At 48.5% G+C, this 25,651-nt stretch overlaps 1 protein-coding gene across 3 annotated transcripts in view; it reads left to right on the top strand.

The window, feature by feature from the left end:
- The window catches only part of lgr4 (leucine-rich repeat containing G protein-coupled receptor 4), a 42,315-nt gene extending 19,556 nt beyond the window's left edge, over positions 1 to 22,759 (top strand). For 2 of the 3 annotated variants that reach the window (XM_035521080.2, XM_081706245.1), the window contains exons 3-18: positions 5,183 to 5,254; positions 6,800 to 6,871; positions 10,584 to 10,799; positions 11,820 to 11,891; positions 13,463 to 13,531; positions 14,735 to 14,806; positions 14,920 to 14,991; positions 15,234 to 15,302; positions 15,562 to 15,633; positions 17,854 to 17,919; positions 18,062 to 18,133; positions 18,284 to 18,355; positions 18,602 to 18,727; positions 18,943 to 19,040; positions 19,254 to 19,310; positions 19,466 to 22,759. In XM_035521080.2, coding sequence (XP_035376973.1) covers positions 5,183 to 5,254; positions 6,800 to 6,871; positions 10,584 to 10,799; positions 11,820 to 11,891; positions 13,463 to 13,531; positions 14,735 to 14,806; positions 14,920 to 14,991; positions 15,234 to 15,302; positions 15,562 to 15,633; positions 17,854 to 17,919; positions 18,062 to 18,133; positions 18,284 to 18,355; positions 18,602 to 18,727; positions 18,943 to 19,040; positions 19,254 to 19,310; positions 19,466 to 20,847 — 2,659 coding nt within the window. In that variant the 3' untranslated portion in view covers positions 20,848 to 22,759. Of the gene's footprint in view, positions 1 to 5,182; positions 5,255 to 5,839; positions 6,031 to 6,799; positions 6,872 to 10,583; positions 10,800 to 11,819; positions 11,892 to 13,462; positions 13,532 to 14,734; positions 14,807 to 14,919; positions 14,992 to 15,233; positions 15,303 to 15,561; positions 15,634 to 17,853; positions 17,920 to 18,061; positions 18,134 to 18,283; positions 18,356 to 18,601; positions 18,728 to 18,942; positions 19,041 to 19,253; positions 19,311 to 19,465 lie in introns of those variants that run through there. The other variant, XM_035521081.2, reaches the window with a different exon arrangement.
- Positions 22,760 to 25,651: the final 2,892 nt, after the last annotated feature.

The following is a 25,651-nucleotide window of genomic DNA, read 5'->3' as shown; positions in this document are numbered from 1 at the left end:
CTCTGCTCACTGCCACGTGTGCACGAGTCATGTTGGAAACGACCAGTTTGTGCTGGTTTCTCCAGCCCGGCCTCGAAAAGCGCCATGGCTTCCTGGGCGTGAGAAGCTAGGGCGTCCGTCTGGGCTAGCTTGGCTGAAGCCGCTCTCGTCTGGAGCGGGTGGACCCCCCAGCGCATGTCTGCCTGTTCTCTGTTTGATGCTCAATCGTTCTTCATGGGGAGTTGCAGATAACATCTGTCTACCTGGTATCAGGTGGCGCAGCGCTCCGGCCGCCCTGATGACCTGCTCCCGAAAGCCAGGTGGATTGTTTCTCTTCCTTTCTTCTCGTCCGTTGCCCGATCTTTCGTTTTCGCTGACGGGGGTTTGTTTTCTTACCCCCGAGCATGTCTTTCAGCCGCCCCGCTCTTTCCCAAACGCGGGCCACCGGAGCTTTGTCAGACGGCAATTTGCTTTTCAGCGCGTCGCGCCGTGGAATGCAAGGCAGGAAGGAAGAATGGAAAACAATGGTTTCCGTGACAACTGGAGTTTGGAAGGACAGTTCAGTCTGAGAGCTCAAGGGTTGTGTGGTGAGTGTATCTGGGGAACTGGTGAGCACTTTGCTGCCTTCATTTCAGCAGCTACGGCGGGAGAGCGTTCACTAGGCAGAGCCCATGAGAGCAGTGTGGCAGCAACTCGAACGGATACAAGAGAAACATTAAAGTAAAAATTAAAGTGGAAAATAAAGTCCGTGCTTTCAAAGACCAGCTCCTACATACAAGAGATCTGTCTGTCACTGCTAGTCATTAGTGTAGCAATTATGTTGTTACATTGGAGTGTATGTTTGTGTGTGTCTGTGAGTGTGTGTGTGTAGCCGCAGGGTGACTGTGACCGTGGCTGGTGTCTTCCAGGCTGACTTAGGATGAGTGAGGGACACGCCCGCCGCACGGAGGAACATTTTTTACCTCACAGACACGCAGTCCTCCCTCCCTTACACACACACACACACACACACACACACACACACACACACACACACACACACACACACACACACACACACACACACACACACATCCCACTCAAAGCACATTCAGCTTGGTAGATAAACTGTCTGGTACTAATCCTCCCCAAATGTGTCTCTCACTCACAGTAGATAGTAAGATTGTGTAGATGTGTCAGTTTGCATTGCTTTCAATGTCTGTTGAATTTGTCAGTGTCTTTTGAATTTGTTTCAATTATATGGGCTTTACAATCGTTTGTGCGGATGTTAACGTATGTTGTTATACATCATTATAGGAGCTTATTTCTGTTATAATATAAACATCTGCTCATGACTTAAGCACTAAAAATTCTATTATATTTGTTTATTAATTCCAGCCTGTATGAACCACTGGACAGTATTCCTTTCTAGTGATCAGAAGGCTCATTGCCAGCTGTTGTCTGTTGCCAGATGCAAATTACATCCAAGATAACCTAGGGTTTATTGTTTGGAGAATGGCTATGTGATACGGTCATAAATACTGTGTAGTAATTATATTGCTACAAATGGTGAGCTGAAAACCCTTGTGACACAAATTGTATTTTTTGGGCCAGAACTTTTTTTGTTTGCTGGATCAGTGAGTGCTGTGATTAATCAAAACCACCACTGGCAACTCATTTGGACTGGTGAGCGCACACGATGACAACTGTGGGCTTGTTTATGGGGCTAATGTGAATGTACAATCTCCTGCGATATCGGGGTCGCAAAAGTCGTCACGATAATGATTATCGAACGATGCATTCCACAGGGCTGTGGAGAGAGTCCCTCTGTTAACGCTAATATAATAGTTTATGACCATCATTTAAAAAGAAGTTGCCTTTCTAAGCGGCAGCAGAGCCGTTATATCGAGGAGTTTCCTTTTACTTCTGCATACAAGTGGCACGCTGAACTTTCCACAAGAGAGCAACCTGTTATTTTTTAACTTCTGACTGTGAACAGTCTGGCGCACTAGTTTAGAAATCCTGGAAGTGCAGGTCAGGGTTCCCAGCGGGACGCGAGCGCCCGCGCACTCGGAAACTGCTGGCGGAGGCAGCCCCGTGCCAGCGGAGGCAGCCCTGTGCCAGCGAGGGGCGCTGGTGGCCCAGACCGCCACCAATCACTGTCCACGCAGGGCAGATTACAAACACTCCAGAGAAATACAGAGGAGGACTGTCATCTCCAAAGGCTGGTGTCTGTGATCACACCACACCGAGGCCTGTGTGTGTGTTCGCGTGTGACCCTACTGGGTGGTTTTGAGAGACTCATTGGGAAAGCCAGTGAGCTGCAGGACAGCGTGGGGGGGGGGGTCTCGTAGCGCATCCCGTCTGTGTGGAGCAGGACCCACAGCAAGGCCAGATGTGTTAGTACTCTATATACATTTACTCCTACACACTTAAACAAAAGCTTCTCAGCCATCATGACTGGTCATGGAAAGTGTGCAGAGTCCATTCTGTCTCTCTCTCTCGCTCTTTCTCTCCCCACACCCCTTGCTGTATCTCTAACCCCCTCTGAGAGGAGCAGATCCTGAAGGCTTTATCACCCCCTCAGTTCAGAGGGAGCTCTCTTTCTCTCTCTCTCTTTCTCTGTCTGAGGAGCTCTCTCTCTCCCTCTGTCTGAGGAGCTCTCTCTCTCTCTCCTCTCTGTCTGAGGAGCTCTCTCTCTCCCTCTGTCTGAGGAGCTCTCTCTCTCCTCTCTGTCTGAGGAGCTCTCTCTCCTCTCTGTCTGAGGAGCTCTCTCTCTCCTCTCTGTCTGAGGAGCTCTCTCTCTCCTCTCTGTCTGAGGAGCTCTCTCTCTCCTCTCTGTCTGAGGAGCTCTCTCCCTCCTCTCTGTCTGAGGAGCTCTCTCTCTCCCTCTGTCTGAGGAGCTCTCTCCCTCTGTCTGAAACTCCTGTGGAGTTCCTTTTTCATTTCAGTCTTCCACTTTATCTCTCTGCAAGCCATTGCATTTCTCTCTCTCAGTTCAATTCAAGGTAGCTTGATTCTTTCTCTCTCTCTCTCTGTACTGTCAGTCTTTTCAGTAGTTCTGTCTTTCCCATTACTGTCTCTTAAACTACTATTTTTTGCTTGACATTGTATGTTTTCCCTCTTTCTCCCCCCCCCCGGTGGGTGGTTGGTTATACCTCAGTACTATCGAGCTGCACCCCTATATGGTCTTTCAGTCTGCTGCTGTCATGTCCTCATCCTCCCCATCAGAGTGGCCTTCTCCTCTTCCTCCCAATCCTCCTCCTCCACCCAGCCAACGCGGCCCCCTTCTCCCCAGTCGTAAACGAAGCCAAGAGCGAGTGACTGATGTCATTTTCCCCCTGGTGTGAGCTTAGGGAAAGCGTTAAAGCTTGCGACTCCCACCGGCTTTGTGCCGAGGCCTGACCCACCGCGCGCGTGGTCCCAGCGGAGTGCGCTGAGGCTCGATGGGTGCCACACAGCTGGAGCCCAGTGCAGCCAGTTCCCTTGGCACACTCTGGTGTTTGGAGCAGAGTAGACAATGATTCGAACGTATGAGATGCAGATACGCAGAGCCGAGTTGTTAAGTTTGGGTGAACCCCCCCCCCCCTTTTGTGTTTGTGGTGTGTGCCTTTGGGCAGCAGCTATATTCACTCCCCATGGCACTGCTCACTGAAGTCATAACTCAGAATTGTAACTCCGTTTTTGTCAGTTTTTAAAATAATTTTTGTAGGCGTCAGACCTACTGTTGCACAGAGCAGGAGATGAAGGTGGAGGGAGAGAGAGAATGAGCTCAACAGAGCGGAGGAAAGGGAGGAGAGATGTGGAGGTGCTAAAAGAGGAGAAGGAATAAACCCGCTCACGCTGCATTTAATGAAACTAGAGCAGGAGGACACATACATACACATACTTACACACACACACACACACATACATACATACACATACATACATACATACATACATACGTACACATACATACATACATACACACATACATACATACATACATACATACACACACACACACATACACACACACACACACATACATACATACTTACACACACACAGATACATACACACACACACACATACATACATACATACACATACATACATACATACATACAAACATACATACATACACACACACACACACACATACATACATACATACACACATACATACATACATACACACATACATACATAGATACACACACACATACATACACACATACATATATACACACATACATACATACATACACATACATACATACATACATACATTCAGACAGACAGCCACACAAACACACACACACACACACACACACACACACAAACATGCTTGTGCTCTTGATTAAATGAGATAATACAAACATAAGTAACTCCCACCCAAATCTGGAAATATCAGCTTCATGTTATGGCACAGAGGTCAGAGGGAAATATTACAGCAGTGCTGTGTTTGGATATGCAGACATTATAATCTTGACTAAGCTGAACATTCTCTGTGTCTGTTAGCTGTAATGGCGGGTTCGCACTGTACGCACGAGTAACTCCCCTCTCTCCTCATGGACTCAGGCCATGCCTCCGGGCGCATATGGAACCCATCCGCCCCATAATCAAACCCATGTGACCTAGCATGCACACAGTACACACACGCAGACACGTAGGGGTCTCTCACATAGGAGAACTGTGTCACTAAGAGAGACATAAGACAATTCCTTTGGTTGCTCTGAATAGCAGGTGTTGGTGTGTGTGCGTGTGTGTGTGCACGTGTGTGTGGTGTAATTAACTGTCAGCTCCCTGGCTCACACCAAGCCCATTGCCATGGCGACAGAGCTGTCGCATTCCGCCACCTCTCCGGGCATCTCAGACGGCCAATCAGACGCGTGCCTGGTGCGGCTAGAGAGGGTGGCGCAGGGTGCAGAGGGGCTGTGGGGCTTATCGCTCACGCTGAGCATCCTGACACGCAGCCAATGACAGCAGGGCGTTGATAACAGGCAGGCCGGGGCTCAAAACAGCCTCATACATCATCAGTTCACTCTTTCTTTCAACGGGTTCTTTTTTTGTTTCGTCATGCCATCTCTCTTTGTCTCTCTCTCTCTCTCTCTCTCTCTCTCTCTCTCTCCTTTCTCTCTCCCTCCCCTGCTGATAATTTCAGGCTGACAAAAGTTTTTTTTTGTTGTTGTTGTTGTTTTTTTTTATTAAGGATCTCTCACTGTGTCTCACTCTGTAGGCGATTGGCAGGCAATGACCTTGTTTTCATCCACCCTGAGGCGCTGTCTGGTCTCCACCAGCTCAAAGTTCTGTAAGTACATAAAAACACACACCCTCACACACAAACAAACATGCACCCAGCTTCACGCACACTTCGCTGCACTGCCTCGTTTGGTGACTCGTGGCAGTGAGAGGCAGGGGGTAGAGGGAAAAGTTGGGAAGCCGAGGAATCTCACAGCTCCAGGATTACCGTATCTCCCTGCAGATAGCATCTCTCTCTTTCTCTCTCTCTCTCTCTCTCGCTCTCTCTCTCTCTCTCTCTCTCTCTCTCGCTTATCTTTCCCTCTCTCTCTGTATTTCTCTATCACTCTCACACTCTTAGCTTACCCTCTCTCTCTGTCTGTCATGTGATGTAACACCTCCATCCTTGGCACATTTGCGAGCCCAAATCAAATGCAGCTTATCGGTGGCATGCTTCACCCTGGCGCTCCCTCCGGCTTCCTGTTCCCTCCATGGACTGCCCGTGCACCCTATTCATAATCTCCCCAACCCCCACCCCCTACCCCCCAGGGCTGATCCAGAACCAGCTCCCACTTACACCACATTCGAGGCTGCCCAACCCCCTGCAAGCTTCTCTGCCTGAAAACACCCTGTAGACGAACTTGCTTCTGTAGCAATGAACTGGACTCTATCATCTATGACAAGAAAATCTTCAGCTCCACAAGGATGTTAATTGGTTATTCCACTGTCACTTTGACCTACATTAGCATCCGAGGTCCCTGGGCGATCATTATGGAAGACCGAGTTCTAAAGACCAGGGTAGCTACAACACCGTGTCCTGAGGCTGTTTGGTTAGAACGGGAGATGGTATGTAGCTCAGTAGTCAGTACTAATGACTAGCAGCTGGCATCTTAACCAATTAATTACCATGGGAATCAGCCCCTGTACTGTGGAAGCACAGAAACAGAGCCTACAGGCTTGCTGCGGACGACCATTAACCTCCGGCCGACTCCAGAGAGGCGGTCTCTGTCACGGCCTTCCACCCAACGCAGCCACCTGAATTAATCAGCTGAAAGAATGCAGCAGGATGTGGGTGGAAGCGCTGTTCGGAACAGAGCCGTTCTGGAGCTACCCGCGCTGCCTTGAATCCATTAGTGGGCTCTGGCTGAGGGAGCACAATGTGTGCCATCGGTCTGTGGCCCTCCAGTGCTTCCAGCAGGAGGGAAGAAAGATGGGAGTGTGTGATTAGCTCATCTCTCTCTCTTTCTCTTTCTCTCTCTCTCTCTCTCTGTCAGACACATGCACATTTTCTTAGCCTAGTCTTTGATGCTTTGTGCTGTACATAATTATTTGTGTAAAATGCGCATCATGATAAATTAAAAACAAAAAATAAACAACAAAAACCAAAATAAACTTTTATGAATTGTGCTATTCAATTGTATTATTCAACTCATTGTGGTACATTTTCTGTAGGTTTGTACGTTTTATATGGCAAAAGATTCAATTTTGTGTCATGTTTTCTGATCAAGTGTCCCTACAAGTTAATCAACTTACCACTGACTAGCTGAGTAATCCTTTTTTAAACCATGGCGCGCTGGACAGTTATAATGGCAGCTATGCTTTGATCTTTTCCCAGCATGCTTCAGAATAACCAGCTGAAGACTGTTCCTAGTGCTGCCCTCAAGAACCTTCACGCTCTGCAGTCTTTGTAAGTTACACACACATGTATACACACATACACACATGAACACACATATACATACACAGTATACGTAACACATATCTAACATACCGTATTAAAAAGTGCATTCCTTATATCTATATGTGGAATGGGTAATTACCACTTTACTGAAGTAGGTGTGTGTGTGTGTGTGTGTGTGTGTGTGTGTGTGTGTGTGTGTGTGTGTGTGTGTGTGTGTGAGAGCTGGTCCAGCTGTGTGTTTGGAAAGAGCAGCTTATAGCCGTTATCAGCTCGGCAGACGCCTCCTCCCCCCTTCTGTTATTTTTGAAAGTATTTATTGATTTATTTTACAAAAGAAGCATCTGGGGTCACCACTCTGGACCTGCTGTAATGCGCTCTGGCACAGTCAGCCTATCAGTCAACATGCCTTCTGTCCTGTAAGACCGACAGGGAGTAGGTGGCTTGGAAGGAGAAAGACACACGAGTCAAGGCCTTTAGAGTTTGAGAGAGAAGGAAAGAGAGTATGAGAAACAGAGAGAGAGAGAGAGCGGGGCAGTCTCTCTTGAATGTGAGCAGGTTGCATTATTGAGAGGGCCACAAGGTTCCTTTTAGTCTTTACAGTGTCATCAGCGTGGCTCAGAGAACGGAAAAACCCAGCACACTGCATGATTCCAGTGCCCCACTCTCTCCCGCTCCCTCTCTCTCTCTCTCTCTTCCTCTCTTTCGTTCTTGCTCTCTCCCTCCATCATGCCCAAGTCGCAGGACTGCAGCGAGACCTGGCCGCCGCCTGCACTGTGCTCCACAGCCTGCAGCGGCACGCTCGTGTGCTGGACTGGAGGGCCTTGAAGTCAATCACGTAATAAGGAGTTAATTACACCTCAGGCCATTTACAAGGAGTTAATTATACCTCAGGTCGTTTAGTGTGTTATTAACTCCGTAATAGATGGCTTATAAAGAAATAACATCTCTGATGAGAGTATCAGCTGTTGTGTTAAGACTTCTCACACAGAGAATGTGAAGGTTGGTTTAAATGGAGCTTACTTTTTTTACAGAAAGTGGACCGTTTAACTTTGTCTCTCTATCTGTCTCTCTCTCTCTCTCTCTCTCTCTCTCTCTCTCTGTGTCTCTTCTCTCTCTCTCTCTCTGTGTCTCTTTTCTCTCTCTCTCTCTCTCTCTCTCTCTGTGTCTCTTTTCTCTCTCTCTCTCTCTCTCTCTGTGTTTCTCCCTCTCAGTCATTCTCACTGGAGAGGGTTTGCAGTAATTTTGTAAAAGGTTTTTGGAACAATTGGGACACAGTTGATGTTTTTGGCACTGACGCCTTCGTAAACTTCGGTCCTGCTTTCATACCCGTCTAAACGTTAGAATCATCGCTCAAGTCCTGTGGTTTGAAACGATGATTTGCCGAAGGATTTGTTGCCCTAAAAGTCAATACTGCGACAAAGAGTTAATTATAGGTGAGGTCATTTGGTGAGTTATTGCCTGTTACAGACAGCTTATAAATAAAAGTCTTTAATGTCAGTGACAGCTAAAGTGTTAGCCATTATTGCAGCAGACAATGTAAAGTTAGATGGTTTAAATGGAATATACCTGTGGTTTTATAAAACTATGTTTGTAATATGTTTGTGTGTGTGTGTGTGTGTGTGTGTGTGTGTGTGTGTGTGTGTAAATGTACATGTGAAATTGTGTGAGTGCATGTGACTGTGTATGACTGTGTGAGTACGTGTCTGCGTGTGCATGTGAGTATATGTGCGTGTGTGTGCGTGTATGAGTATAAGTGTGTGTGTGTGTGTGTTTGTGTGCTAAAGAGAGAGCACAGGGCATGTCTGTATCTGTACATTGTACACATACTGCCTTCAGCTGGAGCTGACTGCATGTCCTCTTGACTAGAGCCACACAGATCAGGCAGGGAGTCATTTATTCCTCGAGTAATCCCCCCGCCTGCTGGAGTTGAGGGAGAATCCCACCCCCCCTGCAGAAGCCTTCGCCATGCTAGGCATGCTGAGGTGTGCTGGGTGCTGCGGGAAACACCACGAGGTGGAGTGTGTGTCCAGAGCAGGTGTTGCATGGTCAGAGCTGGAGAGGTCCTGTGAATGATTACTGAACATACACACACACACACACACGCACACACGCACACGCACCATGGTTGACAAGTGCACATGCCTCCTTTCATGTATGCCAGTGCTGCTTTAGGTTCTCCTTTCCCAGAATACTTTGCAGGGGGCAGCCACATGTATCAGACATGGCAAATATACGGTTTGACTATCGTATATTTTTCCAGTCCAGAGTGTTGCATATACTTACACTGTGTGTGTGTGTGTGTGTGTTTGTGTGTGTGTGTGGTTGGTCCTCATGTACAAAATGTAGATCTTTCATAGATCTTTTAAAAACAAGACAAAAGATTTCCTTTTTGGTTGCTGTGGTTGTGGTTAGGGTTTATTACTAGTCATAGCAGCATAGCCGTAATATTTACATAGTTATATGGGGAAATCCCAGTGACAGCTTTCACAAAAGCGTGTGTGTTTGTCTGTTTATTAATGTCTGTTAATGTGGTCTGTGTGTGCATGGATGTTTATTCACCTGTGGGTGTGCTCTGGAGGGAAGATGTCATTGGGACTGCAACTCTGAACAGGGCTTGGTTTTTTTTTTTCCTGCTCGAGCTCCGTGATCTTCCGAGCTTGATCGTGCTCTGCAATTCACGAACAGGCTGTCAGCCTCCATCCCACCCCCACCCACCCCCTCCTCCCCCGTGGCAGGAGAGCGGAGTACCCATGCTGAGAGAGCGGGGCCAAGCTCGGGTCACCGTGGCTGGTGCGTAAAAGCCTCACTTTGTCTTCAGCAGCAGCTGGACCGCATCTCTCACGTCCCGCGTGGCCGGGCCCGCCCAGACACCGCCGGGCAAGAGACGTGGCCGGCAACGGTCGCTTGGGCGTGTGCTCCCTTTCACTGCGTGTCCTGTGCTAAAGGAGTAATCGGCAGTGTGAAATACTCCACGGGGCTGCCGCCTTCAACACGTTCCCTACCTCTGAACACATTCCTCTCTGCTTAGCTCACAAAGCATACAGACCATCTGCTGGTAAATGTGCCTGTAGCCACTCAGATCTTTTTAAACGCCTGAAGGTTTTGACAGGACTCGGTGTGTTTTGGCCCCACACCCTTGTAGGGGCCTGGTGAGGTGTGACCCTTGTTTAGCAAGCCCGGTGCCGGGGCCCCTGAACCCACCTGGGCTCTCTGTAGGTGGGTGGTGAGGCAGGCTGGGTCACTGAGCTCATTGAAATGCTCTGCATTTTATTGGACACCTCTGTGCTAGGTGGCAGAGTGTTAAACAGTCTTAGCACCTAGCCGACAGCACACACTCGCAGGGCTGTTCTGAACGTGCATACCTCGCCCGGTGGCGTATCCATTGGGCCTGTGAAAGGGTAGGTGGGAGAAGGGAGAGTGCACGTGGGTGTGTGAGTGTACTACAGTACTGTACTGTGTTTGGTATATTTTCCTCCAATGTTTGATTCCTTATACACACACACAGAGGCACAGTAGAGGCACTGGTGTAAAATGAACTCCGAAGGTTTGCACAGCAGGTGTAAATCTGTCCACAGACAACACTGGTGATTAACGTGCAGATTTATGAACATTACACAAGTCAAAACATCCACCTCTCTGTATCTCTCGCTCTCTCTCTCTCTCTCTCTCTCTCTCTTCCCCGCCCCTCATTTTTTCTCTGTTCCCCCCCCCCGTGCAGACGCTTGGATGCCAACCACATCACGACGGTGCCCGAGGGCAGCTTCGACAGTCTGCAGCAGCTGCGCCACCTCTGGCTGGACGACAACAACCTGACTGAGGTGCCCGTGGGGCCACTACAACACCAGGGCAACCTGCAGGCTCTGACGCTGGCGCTCAACCGCATCAGCCACGTGCCCGACGGTGCTTTCGCCAACCTCTCCGGCCTCGTCGTGCTGTGAGTGGCTCTCTATGTTTACAGAATGGTGGCTTTTGCCCCTAACGGGCCATCAGGTGGGGTTTCGTGAAATCGTAATTGTGGGTCATTGATACCCCCCCACACACACACTCACACACACACACACTCACACACACACACACACACGCACGAACACACACACTCACACACACACACACACACACACACACACACACGCACGAACACACACACATGCACGCAACTGAAGCATCTAGGATGGGCGATGGAACACCCTCAACATTATACACAAGTACCAGCTGGGACTTGAGGACACAAGTACTAGCTGGATAGCTTGAATGACTGAAAACCTGCGTAAACACAGAAGTAGATATCTGAGCTGTGCTAGAACTGCCGTCCTCCACCTCGCTGTCACCAGTCCTGAGTCCCCGTCTGTGTGGCCTTTATCACACGACACGTCAGCCAAATCCATCAGCCTACTGCACAAACAGGGAGCTTGAGTTGCTTGCAAAACACCCATACACACCCAAACACGCACGCACTCGCACGCACACACACTCAAACACACATACTCTCAGGAGGAAAGGGAGAATGCAAAATGCACCCCAGCGTCTCGACAATCTGAAGTAAAAGCCTCGGGTCTGGTTCTCTCTCTGTCTTCTCCCTCTCGCTCTGGAAGATTCTCCTTGGGTCTGATTTACCAATTACATTCCTGCTGCTGGAAAATATTTGCCTAAGGAGTGGAGGCCAATTAATCCGTTAAGTAGGTTGAGCAAACAGACACACACGCGCCAGCTAGCGCTGATGAGATCTCCGCGCGGAGACCGCCCGAACACTGAGCTGAGCCGCGCATCTTTTTAAATGACTGGACAACAGCCATCTCAAAGGCCATAAATCCTGGATGAATGCGTCCGTTGTGCTCCATGCTTGTGGACTCTGGTGGTTTGCAGCTCCATGTCGGACATTAATGTGAATTAGGTGGGAGAGGAAGGGCTACCATGACCCCTGAATGATGAGCGCCCACTCTGCCTTGTCTTCCAGACACCTGCACAATAACAGGATCCAAGAGATGGGGAAGAACTGCTTCAGTGGCCTGGACAACTTAGAGACTCTGTGAGTTATTCTCTTTTTTTTTTTGGGGGGGGGGGGGGGGGGGGGGCGGGGGGGGGTTTGGGTAATCCACAAAACCAGACTAAAGCTGTTGAAAGGCTCATAGTCATTTTGCTGCTGCTGCTCTGGCACCCTCTACAGGCAGGCCTGAGAAGGTTATAACCCATGGTGGAGTCCCGACCAATCAGAGACTCAGTAAGCGTAGCTTTCTAAATATGTACTGAGGCTTTTCCAGAGTGCCAAGCACTCATTGGACTCTATTTCACTATGATTTATTGTCCTTTTTAAAAGCACCGTGTCCCTTTCAGTTTACTTCAAATGAGCCAATAGGCCGTCATTTGTGTATGTTTCTCTTCATGCTACTAGTTCTGTGTATATGAGGCAAAAAGTATGTTTACATTGATCCAGAGTTTAGTTACCCTAGCACGTAGCCGCTGGCATCGGATTCCCTCCCTGTCACAGTGGCTGCGTCCTCCTGCGAGCAGAGGAGAGAGGGCCCCCCGTCCCCCCTAGTCTCAGTGGCTCGTGTCTTCTGGGAGAAGCCATGGAGCTGAAGGGCTGTCTGCTCATTAACGTGAGACGTGGACACTGCTAATGAAGAACATAGGAAGCCTGTTTAAAGCCCCCTGCTGGGCCTCTTCTCCTGCCACACATCTCTCTCTCTCTCTCTCTCTCTCTCTCTCTCTCTCCTCCTCAGCGTGTGGAGAAAGAGGCGAGGAGAAGAGGAAGGCAGATAGCTATCACTGACTTGGCTTTATTTACTCTGGCCGCAATTAGGACAGGAAGCGGACACGCCAACGTCCTCTGTCCCTCGGGGGGAGGGCAGCGACTCAGGACGGGGGCATAGATGTTGGAGAGTATCGAGTGGCAGCTAAGACAAACAACAAACAGAGTGAGGAGCTGAACCGATGTCTTCCACTAAATCCTGTGCTAGACAGGAGGGCACATACGTGGCTGGCAAACTGCGTCGTGTCCTTTGAGACGAGCCAAACCCAGCCATGGATTAGTAACTGTCCTCCATGAACGGGATAAAGTCTGTTTAAATTAATTCCACCCACAATCCAATCCGAACTCTTAGATGTGACCCTGTAATTGTGTGGTTATGGACTCTTTGCTGCAGTGCCTCTGATGCATGCTACACTGGCCGAGCGCTTCACAAAGCACAAACACCTTACTGAGCCATACAGAGCCATTCAGGAGTCCAAAATCGTAAGGCGTCGGGACGCTGCGCGGTTGCACTGATTTCGACAAAGCTGCGTTGCGCCAGTAGAGACCGTAGCGAAGAGCCCCCCCTGAAACAAAGCGGACGTGTCTCTGCTAGGGGAGCTGCCAGCCCTCCAACCAAACCCAGAGCTGCCGGCCGTCTGTGGGCCTGGGCGCCACCGGCACGCGACCTCAGGATGCAGCGGTGAAGCTGGGGGTTAAACAGTGGGCTTATGGGGACCCTTCCTGATGATTTACAATTAGACCAGACAGCCAAGCGGCCGCTGCGCCCGGTGCGGTGGGTGGACAACACCAGCAGTAGGCTTAGCTTTTCTCAGATTATATAATTACACTTTTCTTCCCCTTTTCAGAGACCTCAACTTTAACAACTTGAAAAGCTTCCCAGAGGCCATCCAGACTTTACCCAAGCTAAAAGAGCTGTAAGTATTGGCAGCACTCTTTATTGTCCCCCCCATTTCTCTCTCTCTCTCTCTCTCGCTCTCTCTCTCTCGCTCTCTTTCTCTCTCCTCCCTCCGTGTGATTTTGGAGGAAGTTAGGAAGGTGAGTGGTTAGGCCCATTACCTGATAGATCAAAGGAAATCAGATTTTCTCTGCCTCCTTCTGTCAAGAGACAAAAGAAAACGAAACAGAAGTGTGAACCAGGTGTGAGTTTAACCAGGCCAGGTGCACATGCCCCTCCCACTCCTATCCAACCTGTCAATCAGTATGAAAGAAAGGGTGCAGGAAAAAAGACTCTGTAGAGCAGTGTTTCACATATCTTGCTCCTGGAGTAACCACTGCACTTTGTGTGTGTGTGTGTATTCTCTATGCTTCTACATACCCCTGATTTAATTTAATGTCATGAAGGGCTTGTTAATTAGCTGTTGAGGTGAGGCATGCATTAATGGTAAAACACTGAAATGTGCAGTGTGTGGCGTGTCCAAGGGTACACGTCCATGGAGTACCACTGCTTTGGGCCTTCTGGAGAATGAACGCTTATACATATAGATTCAGGCATATTGTCAGTAAGTCATAACATGTCACCTAATGGTATCCAGCATGTTAAAAAGACTAGAAACCTTTTATTAGTTTAAACGGCCTCAGCTACATCCAACATTAATTCTACAGTGCACTCCCATTTTACCAAGCCTTTACGGTGGGCATTTAATCATCAGACAGCCTTTTCACCCGTGAGTATCAACTTTCCCATTTTCTTCACCAAAACACAACTTCCTAGGTTTAGAATATGACAAACAATGATATAATTCATATATAATATAATATAATTCATTCACACTCACGTCATTGTCACAGCACTTCTCTCAGCAAGCCTTAATGTGGATGGGCAGTGAGGCAGATTCCTTTTCCTTTCCTTTTGGGCACATTTATACAACCATGTACTGCTGCTTTTCAAAATTCAGGTCTTTGCATGTATTCCTTTCGGTGGTCCAGTTGTGAGTCAGAGTGCCATCTACTGTTGGGAAATGGTATTGCGATTGGAGCAATGCCATTGCTCTCTGGAGCACTGATAAGTAAATCCATCCAAACAAGCGGTCTTCTCCAGTTATGAGTCTCAGAGAGATTAACTCGTGCTTTTTGTTATCGTACGGTCACCGTAACATTGTCATCCTCTTATTTTACAGTGGATTTCATAGTAATAACATAGCCATCATACCAGAGGGGGCTTTTCTTAAGAATCCACTGCTACGCACGATGTAAGTACATTCACACGCCGCTATAAAATGTCCGAAGCATTGTTTATTTATGAATATTCCGCAGAGCCAAATCCATGAATTTTCATACACCGTCTCTGTCTCTGTGTCCGCAGCCATCTCTATGACAACCCACTCTCCTTCGTTGGGAGATCTGCCTTCCAGAACCTGTCTGATCTGCACGCTCTGTGAGCTGCCGCTCTGTGAACCTTTCTGTTCCTTCTCCCCCCTCCCACCGGTCACCTTAGGCGATGAGTCATTTCTCCTTCCAAATGATTTTTTTAAGCATCCTTTTTTAAGGATTTTTTCCCATCATCCTCTCGGTGCTGTTTGTATTGCATGTGCCTTTGTGTGGATGTTTATATGTCTGTCTATATGTGTGTGTGTGTGTGTGTGTGTGTGTGTGTGTGTGTGTGTGTGTGTGGTTTAGGATGCTTCGGGGTGCCAATATGGTGCAGGACTTCCCCAGCCTGACTGGAACAGGGAACCTTGAGAGTCTGTGAGTCCTTACAAAGCCTAATATGTTACGATGTAATTGAGTGAATTTGCATTAAGGCTATACGAGGACATAAAGTTTACAGCGTGCCGTGTGCCATAACATAATGCAGTGCATTCTAAACCAGGGGCGGTAACCTGTGAATAATGAGAAATGTGAAACTGGTGGTGTTCAAGTGGTGGGAGTCTGACTGATTGTGTGTGTGTGTGTGCAATCCATCATCCTGATGAGAAATTTGAAGATAGTTTTGTTTATTTCTCAGCACCTTAACAGGCACTAAGATCCGAGTTATACCTGCCGATATGTGCGAGGATCTGTCTGTACTCCGGACACTGTGAGTTACACTTCCTCTATGTAGTTTTGTGTGTGTGTGTATGTGTATGTATGTGTGTGTGTGTGTGTGTGTGTGTGTGTGTGTGTGTGTGTGTGTGTGCACGCACTCACTCATATGGATCGCAAACATCACTCTCCCCTAATGATTTAACAAACAAATCTACCTTTACTGAAACATTAGGAAACAGTTTCATACATGAGTGCATCCATGCATGGTCTACCTAGCACGTGTTTAGTACTGTTTAGTACATGGTCTACCTAGCCCACGTTGAGTACTGTTTAGTACATGGTCTAACTAGCACATGTTTAGTACTGTTTAGTACATGGTCTACATATGCCAGGTTTAGTACCGTTTAGTACACGGTCTGCCTAGCCCGGGTTTAGTACTGTTTAGTACACGGTCTGCCTAGCCCAGGTTTAGTACTGTTTAGTACATGGTCTACACAGCATGTGTTTAGTACTAGCTAGTACACGGTCTGCCTAGCCCAGGTTTAGTACTATTTAGTACATGGTCTGCCTAGCCCAGGTTTAGTACTATTTAGTACGTGGTCTGCCTAGCCCAGGCTTAGTACTGTTTAGTACATGGTCTACCTAGCCTGGGTTTAATACTGTTTAGTACATGGTCTGCCTAGCCCGTGTTTGGTACTATTTAGTATATGGCCTGCATAGCCTGTGTTTAGTACTGTTTAGTACACGGTCTGCCTAGCACGGGTTTAGTATTGGTTAGTACACGGTCTGCCTAGCCCGTGTTTAGTACTGTAGTGTCATAAACGGATCACCACAATGATCAAGTGCTTCTGTCAAACTGAAGAAAACACCTAAATTATGTGTCAGTCAGAACCCCAAGCAATCCATATAAATGTCACTGAAAAAGCCCTGTAACAGTGGCTGCATTCCATTTATAACACACACACAGGTATATATTGAAAGAACAGCCCTCAGCAAGTGAATGCTTTATGTCCGGTAAAACTATATGGTGTGTGTATAGTGCTATAGCTACAACAAAAGGGGCAGGACTTTTTTAAAGAATTATGGCTTTTTTAGTATTGCAATAATAACCTCAATAAGACACACAGACTCTGCTCATTAAAGTCATTTAAAGGTTAGTGTTCAGTTTCGGACACAGCACACCACTCAATTCACGGTCCACTCAACACTTCCACCTTCCAAACACTTGTATCTAGCGGAAGCAAAACAACCTTGAAAAGTTGGGGTCTGTCTGTAAAGAACCACATCAGCAACAGAAAATGGAAAGACTGAAGAGAAAGAAAAATCTCAGGTAATGAAAGTTGGTGGAGGTAGTGTCATGGCTTAGTTGTGGTAGCTAGGCAAGGTGTGACATTTTCCAATCATGCTGTCAGTTGCCAAAATTAAGAGTGTTGGTTTTATTGTGGCAGTGTTCAAATATACTGAAAATGTTTCAAAAGCTCTAATGCAAGTCTGTCTCTGTCTGAAGCAGGTGTGGACATTTCAGTAGGCAGTTTACTGCATGCTAATTGTTAGGCTTAAACAGTTTTTACTTGTGTAAATTAGATTTACTAGTGTAAATGAGATATTTTGATGAAATACTGTTTTAAGGAAGCTAGGTGTGGCCAGAGTGCACACCTGCATATACCAACACACGCGCACACACACACACACACACACACACACACACACACAGTGTCAGTCAAGCACCTCCCACTAATGGTCCAGGGTGCAGTGTGCTCTGCAGCAGGAGGAGCTGGGCAGGCATTTAAACTCAGTTCTAATGACCTCCCAGAGGAGAGGAGGACACTCACACACACTCACACACACACACACACACACACACATACACACTCACACACACACACACACATACACACTCACACACACACACACGCACGCACATACACACACACACACACACACACACACACACACACACATGCGCGCACACACACAAACGCGCACACACACACACGCACACACACACACACTCACACACACACTCACACACACATACACGCACACACACGCACGCACACACACGCGCGCACGTACAGACACAGACACGCGCACACACACAGAGACACAAACACATGAGCACACACGTACACACACAGTTTATTTCATTTGTATGAATGATCATTTTCCGATAAAGTCTAATAAAGAATTATAGGTAATTGTGGCTAATGCAAGATATTAAATATATTGTAACTGTGTGTGTGTGTGCATGTATCTGTGTGTGTGTCCTCAGGGATCTATCCTACAATGAGATTGAAGAGCTGCCATCATTTCAGGGCTGCATGAGGCTACAGGACATGTAAGCATCTTTCTATCACATCTTATATTATTACGATTAAAATTATCTTTATTAATATTGTTATTATTATCGCCATAGTCTTATAGTTTTTCTAGTGCAGCAGCTTAATTTCTGTGCTGTGTGTGTGTGTGTGTCTCTGTAGAACGCTGCAACACAACAACATTCAACAGATAGACCACCACACCTTTCAGGGCCTGACCAGCCTCCGAGTGCTGTAAGCGTGCTCATTTGCATACCATGTTTATTCAGCGTTTGTGTGCGTGTTAAGGGAGTGGCTGGTAAACAGATCCCTCAATTGTTCCACCACCCCTGCGACATGTGCCGGTGTGTCTGCTTAACTCCTGCCCCTTTCAACCCTCCGTAGAGACCTGAGCAGAAACCAGCTGCGGTTCATCTACCACGATGCCTTCCTCTCTCTCAGCGCGCTGACAAACCTGTAAGTCCGCTGTAAAAACCTTAACTTTTCATCACTTGCCACTTAGCGTACAGTGGGCAAAAAATCAGCTTTGTCTGGGCAGAACCTGTTACACCAGTACTGTCTCCACCATGCCCCGGATTCACTGGGCTTGTAATTCTCCCTGCGATATGCTTTTCATGTGTAAATTGCACAAATGGTGGTGTGTGGCTAGCCAACATGTCGCTGTGTGTCTGTGTGGGCATCTCCGCTGCCTTGTTGTGCCAGGGACCTGAGTGCCAACAGTTTGGCCAGCGTGCCCACAGCTGGACTAAGCGCCCTGAGCCAACTGAAGCTGACGGGCAACCCGGCTATGAGGAGCAGCCTGAGTGCCAAGAGCCTGCCCAAGCTGAGGTGAGGCCGGGCTTGGGGCGCAGCCAGTTTACAGATCCTCTGTGGCGTCATCTGTACCCCAGTTCAGTTCGTTTGAATAATGCCTGAAGATTTCTGCCCTCACCAGAAGGCAACTTCTCTTCCTCAAGCTTTACAATTTCAGTTCAGACCCAGCCCAGTCTATTTTAGTTCAGTGCTCCCTCTGTGTGTGTGTGTGTGTGTGTGTGTGTGCGCAGGTCTATATCGGTACCGTATGCATATCAGTGCTGTGCTTTCATGGCCTGTGACAGCACACCGAGTTCCTCTGAAAGGGACGACCGGACGAAAGCCGTCGGTATGAGATGCCTCAGACACGAACCATCCAAACCGTCACTCTCTCAACCTGTTATTTCCCAGTGAACAGCTCTGCATTCGTCTGCGTGTGCCGTGGACACGTCTGTGGTTCTGTATAACAGCGGGTCCTTTATGCTGTTGACGTACCAGAATGCACCTGTGAGCAGCGCCGTTGTTCTAAGTTGTCTTTCCCTCCTGTGCGTGTTGTATGTAGGTGGAGATGCGGAGATGGAGAGGGTCCCCCTCGTTGTGCACTGTTCTCCATCCCCAGGTAGACAACAGGCCATTACCGCTAAAACGCACTACCTCAGCTTCTGCTGATTTAACCCTTTAACTTTTTAATCCTTCAACCTTTAACCTTTAACTGCGTGAACTCCTTATCTGCTGCCTTTAGTGGCTAACAGAGCGCCTCTTTCCCTCACGCAGGGGCGTTTAAGCCTTGCACTCACCTTCTGGGCAGCTGGATGATACGCCTGACCGTCTGGTTCATCTGTCTGGCGTCGCTGCTCTTCAACTGCCTGGTGCTGGCCACCACCTTGTGTCCACGCGGCTCACGGCTCTCGCCGGCCAGGCTGCTGGTGGCGCTGCTGGCCTGCTCCAACCTGCTGACGGGGCTGTACGTGACTGCGCTGGCCGCGCTGGACGCGGCCACCTGGGGTTCCTTCTCAAGCTTTGGCGTGCGTTGGGAGACAGGCGCCGGGTGCCGGGCGCTGGCCGTTCTGGCCATCTTCTCGTCGGAGTGGGCGGCGCTGCTGTTGCCGCTGGCAGCCGTGGAGCGGAGCCTGGCCGTCAGGGCCCTACTGGGCAAGGCGGGTGCACTGAGGGCCGGCAGCGAGCGGAGGGAGTGGCGCAGGAGTTTCGGCTCGGCCGCCGCACTGCTGGGAGGCCTGGCCGTGGGGGCGGCCTGCCTCAGCCTGTACCACGGGGCGGATACAGGGTCGCCGCTCTGTCTGCCCTTCTCCGGCGGGCCCGGGCCCGGGCTAGGGGTGACGGTGGCTCTGGTCTTGCTCAACACGCTGGCGTACCTGCTGAGCGCCGTGGTGTACACGCGCCTGTACTGCAGGCTGGGCCGGGCCCAGCTGGCAGACCCAGAGCAGGCCGGCTCCGTCCGCCACGTGGCCTGGCTCATTTTCACCAACTGCATCTTCTTCTGCCCTGTGGCGGCGTTCTCCTTCGCCCCCCTGCTGGCCGGTGCCGGGAGTGCAGTGGGCGGGCCCGAGATGGCGAAGTCGGTCACGCTGATCTTCTTCCCCCTGTCTGCTTGCCTGAACCCGGTGCTGTACGTCTGTTTCAGCCCCGCCTTCCGTCATGACTGGCTCCGCCTAAGAGGGCAGGCCAGGGGCAGCAGGAGTTGTGGTCCAAGAGGTGGCAAAGCAGTTGACATCGGCACCGGACCCGTGGCCGGGACGGAAGAAGGCGGAGACTCATCGTCGGCCGAGCTGGGCTTTGAGTGCGGCATGTACACGCAGCTGAGCGGCGGGGTGTGTGAGCACTGCGAGGCTGCCCTCCTCGCCAGAACATCTTCGTCCTCCTCCTCCTCCTCCTCCTCTGCCTGCAGACATTTTGTCAAGTCACACAGCTGCCCGGCGCTGGCCGTCAGCGACGCCCCGTGCCTGGACTCCGGGGCCTACTGGGCCGACAGCCTACTGGGCACCCTGTCGGTCCAGTCCGAGTACGCCGACGAGGTGGACTCCTTCGTGTCGGACAGCTCCGAGCAGGTTCAGGCATGCGGCCGCGCCTGCTTCTGCCAGAGTCGCGGGCTGCCTTTAGTGCACTATGCCTACAACATCCCTCGCGGCAAAGACTGAGGCCGAGCTCTTCCGCCACCCACACCCACACCACCTCCACCCCTCTCCCCCACACACACGCACACTCGCGCCCTCCACCGGTGCACTACTGCAGCAGGTAGGGTGTGCAGGAGCATGGTATGTAGGGAAGTCAGTGGGCAGTCTGACCCAAGCCCCTGGAGCCAGGGGACACGCAACCGGTCAGGAAGCACTTTTTCTTCCAAAACTCACATGTGCAAATGTGTGTTTCTGTGCATACAGACGCTGACCCCTCAATTAATGAATGAATAATTAAAGAAATAAATGAATAAATAAAAGGAAAACTGACAATTATAGAAAAAACTTCACTGAGCCAAATATTTGTAAGCAAAGGACTGGATTTGCTTTCTTCCTTTAATCTTTGCATTCAGTCAGCCATTTGTGTGACTGCAGAGTTGTCCTCTCATTCCTCTAAAGCAGACTGCAGACCAACTGCTAGTGCCTCTGCCTTTTGCTTCTCTAGAAATCACGACTTTGCAAAACACTCATTTGCAAAGGCATTTTTTAACAAGCAGGCCTAAATGTGCCATGTCTCTTTTTTTTTTTTTATTGTTGATTTTGTTTTCTGCCATTGTCATTCCCAGTAACATTGACCTCAGTGACCACGGGATTCACCTCAGAGTAGCAGCATTCAAGTCCCTATTAAGAGATTTCATTATGGATATGTAATGTAATGTATAACTGCAGAGAGTGGTCTTCAGCACAGTGAGTCTGAACTAATACTGCCGTTCCTTTCTCTGACCTTATGCTAATGTTTAGCAACAAATTTTGTTCAGCGGCTATTCCCAGACTGGTTGGCCCATCCTTCAATTCGACTGCTGAAGAATTCTTGTCTTCCTCAAACAAAGCCTTCTGAGTGAATTTATGGAAGCCAGCATCAGCACAGAGCTGATTGGCATCTCTCGGTTCAGACAGTCATTGGTTTAACCTCAGTAATGCCCTGGCATGTACAAGGCCTGCTCTAATTTATTAACAGAAATGTAAGGAGAAGACTAATTTCTAGTTGTAAATTGATTTTAAAATGTTCATTATTTGAGGTACTATGCTGGTCAAATTTAACACATGCCGGACGGCATTACATTTCCGATGACATTTCCTATCCCCAAAGAGCTTTAGGGAACATTTTCTATCAGGGTGGTGTAAATACTCTCGTTGTGCTTGTTAACATCCTTGTCCACCACCATCACTGATCCAAAGAACATGCGTGTTGACGTTTTTCAGCGTTCCACGTGCATATTTGACACTGAGCGTGAAGCTGTTGAGCTGTTTCAGGGGTTTTGTTGGAAAGACACGGAAGGATCGTTAGCCCTAATGAATGATGGCGTGAAAATCTGCACACACACCTGTGTATATGGTCAGGAATTTCAGAAGCAGACACCTTTCCATATTTTTGTCGCTTTGCTTTGATACAGAATCGCAAGATTTTCCTTCTGCCTTTTCCGTTTGCCTCTTAGCTCAACTTTAGATATGTCCTCGTGTTTGGCAAATAAGCTCTTCCAAACAGATGTTTAAAAAAAATTGGAGACATTTATTTTAACTGACAAATTCCAAATTTTTGTGTGCATCTGTCAAGACATTGTGTTAATGTGTGTCTCTGTTTGAGTGTGTTGTAAATTATTTGTATAGGATACGTCTAATCAAAATGGGATGCGTCGTCTAACCATGGAAGCTACCTCTTTGACTGTAGTGGCTGCCAGTAGTGTGCAGTGTGACAGAACGGATGCTTATTTGCATTTTATGTCATGTGTATGATGGCTTGCGCTGTAAATACATCTAGTTGTACATTGTCACTGAATGAAAGTCACATTTTCGTTTATACCGATTGTGGGAGGAAATTGTGTACGGTATATGGTCATTTTTGTAAACCAAACAATATAAACTAAATTGCTTTACAGTCTCATGTTCATTTCTGTTTTCCTTCACGTAATTTAATTAGGTATTAAGATCAGACCCAACACATTTTAACTTCTGCACAGGAAGCTAAGAAGTGGTCAAAATGTCTAAACATTTCCATACTTCAACAGAGAAAAGGAACTTCTTGTAAACCTCTTATTGGATACGATGTAGCAAAGCCTTGATAACTAGAATCCATGTGTACATTTCTAAAATATAATACAGATGTACAGAATATCTGTGCAAACATTTTTCATGTAGAAGGTAAATCATCACACAGCACCTCAAAATAAAATGCATTACAGCTCCAAGTCAAATATTTGACTAGTTTGACCAGTTTGTTAATTCAGTTCCTTGTGCCGGTCTGTGGGGTGTTTTTTGTTTTTTTTGGGAGGGGGGTTAGCATGCATCACATGCCAACACTGCAGTGGAGCTGTACACCACAGAAGTATCCTACTGGCACTGTTGTCTTTTCCCCCAACAAGGAGAACTAAATGAACGCGCCATAGAGGTGCAGTTTACCCCCCCGCCAGTTTCTCTCCTGTGCCAAAGTAAGAGTGTGACCCTATGAAAGGGCAGGAACTGCCAATCAAACACCAGACTCTTGAGCATGAAGACACTGGACACTGTCTGCAGGAGGCCATTTGTAATAAAATCTTGAAATTGGCTTCTTTCTCTTTTTTTTACATCTAATTTTCTCCTCATAAAACTCCTGATGCATAACTCAAAGGAAAGGAATGAGGAAATGTGAAGCCCCACGTTGTTGGCCTCAGAGTCAGGAATGTCTGTCGGCGAGGTGGCCATAATTGTTACCATCACTTAGACAGAGGTGCGTTCTGCTCGGGGAAAAAAGTGCTTAATCACTATGATGAGTGTTGATGGCAGTTAAGGCCCGCTTTATATGAATAACAAAAAAAAGGGCTGCTGTTCCCTCATTTGTAAGGGAACAGCGAGCCCCCTTGGTCCAGTGGTTGCGAACTGCGTTTATGATATGATCATCTGTTGTGTTGACTGCAGAGGTCGAAGCTCAAGAGTCCTTGTACCAGCAACGTCTTCTCGCTTCTGTCCTACGGGTGCTGAGAAGTCCCAGCCTGGCGCTGCAGGCCTTGCTGTCTGTGGAGAATGAATGGTTTTGATTAGGTTGGGAGGGAGGCACGCTGGCCTGTTTTTTCCTTTGTGCCTTGCTTACTGCTCTCTTGGGGTAGACTGATGTCATACAGGCCACCCTTCGCCACAAGCCAGGACCAGACAGATTACTAGCATGAGCGCAACCTGATTAAGGGTTTTGCGACAGGCAAAGCAGTGGAATTTTTGTAAAAAAGCGATTTTGACAAGGGAGTGACCGCGCGACAAGGATTTCAAACGACTGCTGCCGCGTTGGAGATGCGTCCGCTCTCTGGCACTAGGTGGCAGTGGTGCACAGCCGGTTAGCACGCTCCCCACAGCATGGCTCAGTCATGCACACTAAACGCCGCGGACATTCCCCGCCTGCCGAGGAGCGTCTGGTCCCAGGGAGCAGTCTTCAGGCTCCTCTCATCCTGCAGGGGCAGTTACGCCTCCATCCGCTCCAGCAGCCAACGTGCTCCGATGACCAGCAATGGGTTTTCGGCTTATCAACATATGATCTCAAAGTTTTTCTTTAAGGACCTACTGATGTTGCTGTTGCAAATTTGAGAATTAATAAATGTAATCAACCAGTCAGTGTTTCTCCACGCCTCAGCTAAAGGAACATTTTCTCATTGAGTTGCCTCATGTCTGGTCATTCTGATGGAGCAGAGACGCGTCTTTCACTAGGCCGCTCTCCTCTGTTAAAAGGCGGCCATGGTGAACTGTGTGTAGCCTTTGAGGAGGGATTCGGGCATTTGGAACCACTTCAGCATCACATTAAGTAGGTGTTAACGTGATTAGCCTACTTGCAAAGCCTACTTCATAAGAGCTACAAAACAACCCTACCGGTTATCCATTTCCCGCTTAGTCTGCATCCCTGCAACAATCGCAGATTTATAGCTGATTTAGTGGTGGCAGAATTGCCAAATTGACCCTCAAACAAAGGGACCAAGCTTTTATTTGCCACCTCAAAAAGCTTCTGCATAATGTTCACCGTTTATTCCCTCTGTGATGTCTACGTAAAGAGTTGCTGTCTAAATAAAGCGTTAGGAATGGCGCATGCTCACAGCGTCCAGGCTCCCCAGTTAGACATCTTTAAGACCCCAGTGCAGGCATGCCAACTAGCGCCATGTGAGAATATTCCCTCGGTTTCGTTAAATGGAGTCATTAGCACATAAAAGCCAGTCAAGGCAAAATACAAAAGAAGGTAGGTCCACCACCAGGTGTGCCTCTCGCACCGCACGCTCCGAGGACTCCTGTAACACACGTAACCGGTCAGCTACCGTCACGCCTGGCTGCTCTCTTCAGCTTTAACGTTCAGCGCCGGTACCAACGTTAAGGCTTTGGCTTTTACAGTCTACGGAGCGTTGACGTCCTCTCAAAGAGTCGCTAACGCTGCGTGTCTGTCCTGTGTCTCTGACAACACTCTCCACCCACATCAGAAGACATTGGCGGGTAACGGGAGTGTCGACGATGACCGCGGTGACTAATTATTCTTCTATGACGTAACACGCGTATCTGCCCGCGTCCTGATCGTTTGCACCGGCAGCGCGCGTAGCCGCGGAGAGGCCTCTCGTCCGTCGAATGTCTCGCGCTGAAGCAGCGTGGCGGAGTCCTGCTCGGCGCGAGAGATCCGGATAAAGCCTTGCTAGGTTGGGACCGCGGCGCCTCTACTTGGCAGAGAGTAGGGCTGACACCGCTGCATGTTAATCTTTATAAAGGTGACTGCACAGTATACACAACCTTTTCAGTGAACGTACATTCAAGCGATTGCTCTGTCTTTGCA

Source organism: Electrophorus electricus, chromosome 23 (assembly GCF_041902795.1).
Source record: "Electrophorus electricus isolate QZ-2024a chromosome 23, ASM4190279v1, whole genome shotgun sequence".
NCBI classification, from domain to species: Eukaryota; Metazoa; Chordata; class Actinopteri; order Gymnotiformes; family Gymnotidae; genus Electrophorus; species Electrophorus electricus.
Note: the sequence above shows the minus strand (reverse complement) of the source record. Positions and strands in the feature narration are given on the sequence as shown.